Source organism: Arachis ipaensis, chromosome B2 (genome assembly GCF_059453495.1).
Source record: "Arachis ipaensis isolate K30076 ecotype BB chromosome B2, ASM5945349v1, whole genome shotgun sequence".
NCBI lineage: Eukaryota > Viridiplantae > Streptophyta > Magnoliopsida > Fabales > Fabaceae > Arachis > Arachis ipaensis.
Window position 1 is genome coordinate 16,358,345 of NC_142437.1, and position 5,902 is coordinate 16,364,246.

The 5,902-nt window shown below is 41.1% G+C and overlaps 1 protein-coding gene across 1 annotated transcript; it reads left to right on the top strand.

The window, feature by feature from the left end:
* The first annotated feature begins 4,991 nt into the window (after positions 1-4,991).
* On the top strand, positions 4,992-5,660 carry LOC148573131 (uncharacterized). The gene has a single exon (XM_088505683.1). The coding sequence runs from the start codon at positions 4,992-4,994 to the stop codon at positions 5,658-5,660; it is 669 nt and encodes a 222-aa protein (XP_088361809.1).
* Positions 5,661-5,902: the final 242 nt, after the last annotated feature.

A 5,902-nucleotide genomic window follows, 5' to 3' on the forward strand; every position in this document is an offset into this window, starting at 1 on the left:
TCCTGGTGGTTCTTCGGGGTGGGTTAGAATTGGTGGAGGGAGCTGTTTGATGTGAGGCATTTTGGTGGGAGCCAGAGGAGTTTGTTGAAAGGCATTGTGTGTTCTCTGTAGTAGGAATATTAGGGAGTGTTAAGTCATCAGTGACTTTTGGGAGTGGAATGTGATCAAACGGGTCAGGGAGTATAAAGGTGTGAGGGCTTTTAGTGAAGGGTAGTGTCTCTTCATGAAAGATGACATCTCTAGAGATGAAGAATTATTTTGTTTTGAGATTGTAAAGCCTGTAGCCTTTGTAGCCAATAGGATATCCCAAGAAGACCGTTGGGTCGGCTCTAGGATTAAACTTAGGTCTGGAGTCTGATTTTGTGGCAGCATATGCAAGGCAACTAAAAACCCTTAGAGCTTGATAATTTGGTTGTTTTTGAAAAAGTTTCTCAAATGGAGACTTCATGTTGAGAAGCGGGGTTGGGGTTCTGTTTACTAGAAAAACAACAGTACAAACATATTCTCCCCAAAAGACAATGGGGACTTGGGATTGGAAATAGAGGGCTCTGGCCACGTTCAACAAGTGTTGATGTTTTCTTTCCACTACTGCATTCTGTTGAGGTTTGTATGGACAAGAAAATTGATGGAGGACTCCTCGTTCCTGTAAAAAATTAGTGATTGCTAACTCTTTGGCATTATCAGACCTGAAGCACTTGATTTTGCTGTTAAATTGAGTTTCTATCAAAGAGTAAAACTGTTTCATACATGCTGCAGCTTCAGATTTGTTAGTGAGCAAATAAATCCATGTAAAACGAGTAGCATCATCGACCAATGTAAGAAAATATCTATTGTCATTATAGGTTGGAACCTGGTAAGGTCCCCATACATCCCAATGTATAAGATCAAAAGGACATGAAGACAAATTATTGTTGGATTCAAAAGGAAGTTGCTTGAATTTTGCTAATGGACAAACATGACAATTAGACTTTTTTGTAAGCAAACTATCTTTATTTGAAAATTCTAAGACTGAAGTAAGGGAGTTCAGAACTTTATTTGAAGCATGACCTAAACGAGAACGCCATAACTGTGAATTATTGCACAAATTTATGCTATGATTATCTTTTTGTATTATCAATTGGTTGGAGGGAATTGAAGCTTTTAGGATGTATAAGCCTCCATCAAGCTCACCCTTCCCATCTTTTTCTGTGACTTGTTGTCCTGAATAGTGAAATTACAGGAGTTAATTGTTATTGTGAGTGTAGTGGCTTTAAGGAAGGAAGACACTGAGAGCAAATTGACACTAAAGTCTGGCACATATAAAACATTTTTTAAGATGATGGTTGAACTGATAATGACAATGCCGATGAACTTGGCTTTGAATTTGGCATTATTGGGGAGTGAAACAGAATAATTCTAAGATGTGTGAACTGAATGAAAAAGGGACAGATCACAAGCAATATGGATAGTGGCTCCACTATCAAGAATCCAATCATGTTTTGATAGTTTTGATTTTGAGATTGAGGTGTTGAGGACAATACCTGCTGGAGTAGACACTTCAGTTGTTGCATTTGCTGGTATTTCTTGAATCTTGTGACTATTCAACAAGTTCATTAACTGCTGGATCTGAGTTGCATTCAAAGTCAGGCTTGAATTGGATTCTGGACACTGTGCCTCAGTGACATTATCAGTAATATTGTGCGCAGATTGTCTAGTTCCTCTGCCTTTGCCATAGCTTGGTGGATAACCATGTATTTTGTAATATTTGTCCACTGTGTGTCCAAGCAATCCACAGTGTGAGCACAAAGGTCTATCCTTCTTTGTGAATCCCCTTCCTTTCCCTGAGGGATTTGGTATGTTCTGGTTTCTTACTAAGAAGGCAAGTTGATTCGAGACTGATGAACTCCCCAAAGAGTGGTGTTTCTCTTCTTGAACCACTAAGGACAGAACTTTGTTTATTGCAGGTAAGGGCTCCATAATCAAGATCTGGCCTCTGATTTGCATGAAAGAATCGTCCAAACCCATGAGAAAGCAGTGCACATACTCAGCTTGCAAGAATTCTTGAAGCGGTTTAGCATCTCCACAATTGCATTGGACTGGGCGATAAGAGTTCAATTCCTCCCAAAGGACCTTGATCTTTGTGAAGTATTGTGAGACTGTTAGGGCACCCTGACGTAAATTCATCAATTCCCTTTTGATTTCGAAAATTCGAGGGCCATTTCCATGTTGGAATCTTTCTTTAAGATCATTCCAAAACTCTTCAGCAGAATCACCATACACTAGCGAGGTAGCAATCTCTTTGGACACAGAATTCAAAATCCAGGTACTTACCACATCATTGACACATTGCCAAGTCTCAAATTGCTCTGGATCGAGCGCAGGATCAGGTCAGGGAACAGTTTCAGTAACGAAACCAAGTTTGCGTTTCGCATTTAGGGCTTTCTTCATGGCACGGCTCCAAGACTGATAGTTCTCCTCCGTAAGTTGTTGTGTTACTAACACCAAGCTTGGTTGATCAGCCGGAGCGAGAAAGAAGGGGTCCGCCATTGATGCAGAAATTGGTAGCAAGAAAGGGAAAAGAAAAGTTCTGGAAGAAGCTTGAAGAGGATAGAAAAAGTGGTGTTGAGAGCGGAAGATTAGAAAATTTCTTCTGATACCATGTTAAACCAGTAATTTCAGAGAATGGAAAAATGATTTCATTTTCATCAAGTAATGAATGAGAGAGGTTAGGTTTTATATACAGGTGATTAAAGAGTAGAAAACTAGCGTTTTGTAACTAACTACTGTAACTAATCTAATTTTACATAATTAATTTGTAAATACAAGTGAGTCTAATAAAGAGGGGCAAATACCCTCATATCTTAATGAATAAGTTTGTGTCTATGTGTAATGACTCAATTTCTAGAACATAAGTACATTATTATCATATTAGAAGTTAAGCATTATTAATTTGCTTTTTTTAAACTATAACTATTAATTAATGGAAAAGTATAGGTAACCAACAATATTTTTGAACAATGTATGAATAATGTGAATTAATAGGGTTAAAAGAGTAAATTAATCTTAAATTTAATTAGTAGCATTAAATTAAGGTGTAATATGTACTCCGTAATCAGAGAGAATGAGAGAAGGAGAGAGCGGGAGAGAGCGTTTGAGGGTGAAATACGGTGAAGAAGATGGTCATGCCATCGAAAGAGATAAGGGGGAGAGTATGGGAGGGTTTGCATCAGGTGTGAAGGAGGGATCAAGTAAGGGCGACCTTAGTTCCAGGGTGACTTCCAAGATTTCGTTCCGTGACAAGGTTATTGGTTCTACGGTAGCCACAGGGATAAATCGGGCTGAAGCTCTAGATGAGGATTCCATGGCAGTAGTCACTGGAAAACAAGGAGATCCTATGCCTCCAAGAGTTTGCTTCTCTGAAGAAGCTAGGAACATCCTTTCTGAACCATACAAGGAAGCAATTGTGATTAAGGTTCTTGGAAAAAACCTTAGTTACACGGCCATGTTTCACAAATTGAAAGGGGTATGGAGGATCACCGGTGGATATGAAATCTTGGATGTGGGTTTTGGGTACTTTCTCGTTAAATTTGATCGCATGGACAATCGAGAGAAGGTTTTACTAGGGGGCCATGGATGATCTTCGGTCACTATATTGCGGTCAAGCCATGGACACCGGATTTTAAACCTTGTGAGGACACTTTCGGGGAGACTATGGTTTGGATTCGAATCTCTGGTTTGAGCATATAGTACTATCAGGATAAAGCCATGATGAGAATCGCTTCTGCTGTGGGAAGACCAGTCAAGGTGGATCTGGCTACTAAGTTGGCGGAGAGGGGAAAATTTGCTCGGGCTTGGGTGCAAATTAATCTTGGTTTGCCAGTGGTCCGGAGTGTGATTGTCGATGAGTTTGAATATAAGGTGGAGTATGAATGCTTACACCTTATTTGTGACAAGTGCAATTGTTTCGGGCATCCAGCAACTGACTGTAGAATGACCCCAATAGATTCGGAAAGGGTGGATCGAAAGGAAACATCAGTGACCGAGACGGCGGCCCGGGTGGTGCAGCCACAGGAAGTCTCAAAAGAGAAAATTTTTGAATTTGGAAGCAATCCCAAAGAGTCAGTGATAGTTGCAGAAATTGGGGAGGAATTAGATGATACGTTGCATGGGAAGGAAGTGGGGTCCCAGCATTTGGAAAATGAGGCTGGCTGGACCAAAGTCAGCGGTAAAAGGAGAGGAAAATTGAGTCAATCAAACAAAGCCCAACAAACATCTAAAGATAAAATGCCGGTGCGCTCAAATCAGAAATTGGACCAGAACCGTGACTTTGGGCTACGTATGAGAGGAGGCGAATCAGGGGTGAAGACCGGGTCGGTTAGCAGATCTAAGGTACGCATGGCATCTTCCAAACAGCAAGGGGTGAAGGGCAAAGCTGTCTCCGTTGCGGTGCCGACTTTCACTGCCATTATCAAAAATGGACACAAGAGGTTGCGCCCTTCTTCTTTGCAGAATTCGCCGTCGACTCCGGACTGCCTTGGCAACACCAGCAAGCAGCAAATCGGCAAATTGGAAGGGTTGTCAGTGGAGGGACACAGACAAACCGGGCAACAACCGGACAAGGACAAGCAAGGCTCAGGGCGATATGATGGTGGATCTTCATCATCTCGTTAGGGACTTCAGCTGAGGTTGGTCCTTTTTACAATACAAATTGTTTTATAGATTATTTAGATTTAAGCTTTCTATTTTGGAATATTAGAGGTGCCTCTAATAAATTGGCCCAGGTTCATAGTAAGGAGTTAGCGAATAAATTTCACCCTACTTTTTTCATTCTGTTTGAAACCCATATTGCTTTCGAGAGGATGAAATCTTTTTGGAATAATCTAGGTTACTAGGGTGTTGGTATTGTTGAGGCTAATGGTCATAGTGGGGGTATCTGGGTTCTATGTTCTAATTCAAATATTTCTGTGAGAGTATTGGATGTAGTTGATCAATGTATCAGTTTTGAAATCACTATGGGCAATACATCTAGTTACTGCAGTGCGGTGTATGCTAATCTGCATATACATCGGCGTAAAGAACTGTGGGGTGACTTGACAAGGATTGCTAATATGATCCACGGACCTTCGATTGTGTTAGGGGACTTTAATGATGTTCTATTGCAGAGTGAAGTTAGAGGGGGGCAATTTAGACTTACCAGAGCAGAACAATTTGCGGAAACATTGGAGGATTGTGGGCTGTTTGATATGGGGGCTATTGGGAGAAGATTCACTTGGTATAGGAAGGTGAAAGGTGGGGTGCAGGTGGCCAAGAAGCTTGATAGAGCAGTCATCAACCAGGACTGGCGATTAATATTTCCAGAGGCTTATACTGAGGTGCTGGCACGCCTTCACTCTGGTCATTGCCCATTATTCACTAGGTGCAAGATGGCAAAGAGGGCTACCAAGGGCCATCGTCCGTTCAGATTCCAGGCTGCGTGGATGACTCATCCTCTTTTTAGGAATGTTGTTGATACAGCTTGGAATAGAGGAGCTCCGGATGTAGTCAAATGTTTGTTGGAGGTTCAAAAAGATGCAACTAGCTTCAATAAAAAGGTTTTTGGCAATATTTTTGTTAAGAAAAGGGAGTTGGAGAGGCTTTTGAATGACGTTCAGATTACTCCGGAGAGTCGGGAGGATCAATAGCTTAGGATCAAAGAGCAAGTTTTGCATCAGGAACTGAATACTGTCCTTCTTCAAGAAGAGTTGTTGTGGTATCAAAAATCTAGAGAACAATGGGTGAGATGTGGAGACAGAAATACAAAATTTTTTCATCTGCAGACAGTTATCAGGAGAAAGAGGAACAAAATTCATGGGTTATTTTTAGAGGATGGGTCTTGGGCCACGGAGACTACGACTCTAGAAATGGCGGCAAATTCTTTCTTTCA

What these genes read in the sequence shown, in the direction of transcription:
- LOC148573131 (XM_088505683.1), top strand. Translation starts at nt 4,992, where the DNA reads ATGGGCAATACATCTAGTTACTGCAGTGCGGTGTATGCTAATCTGCAT.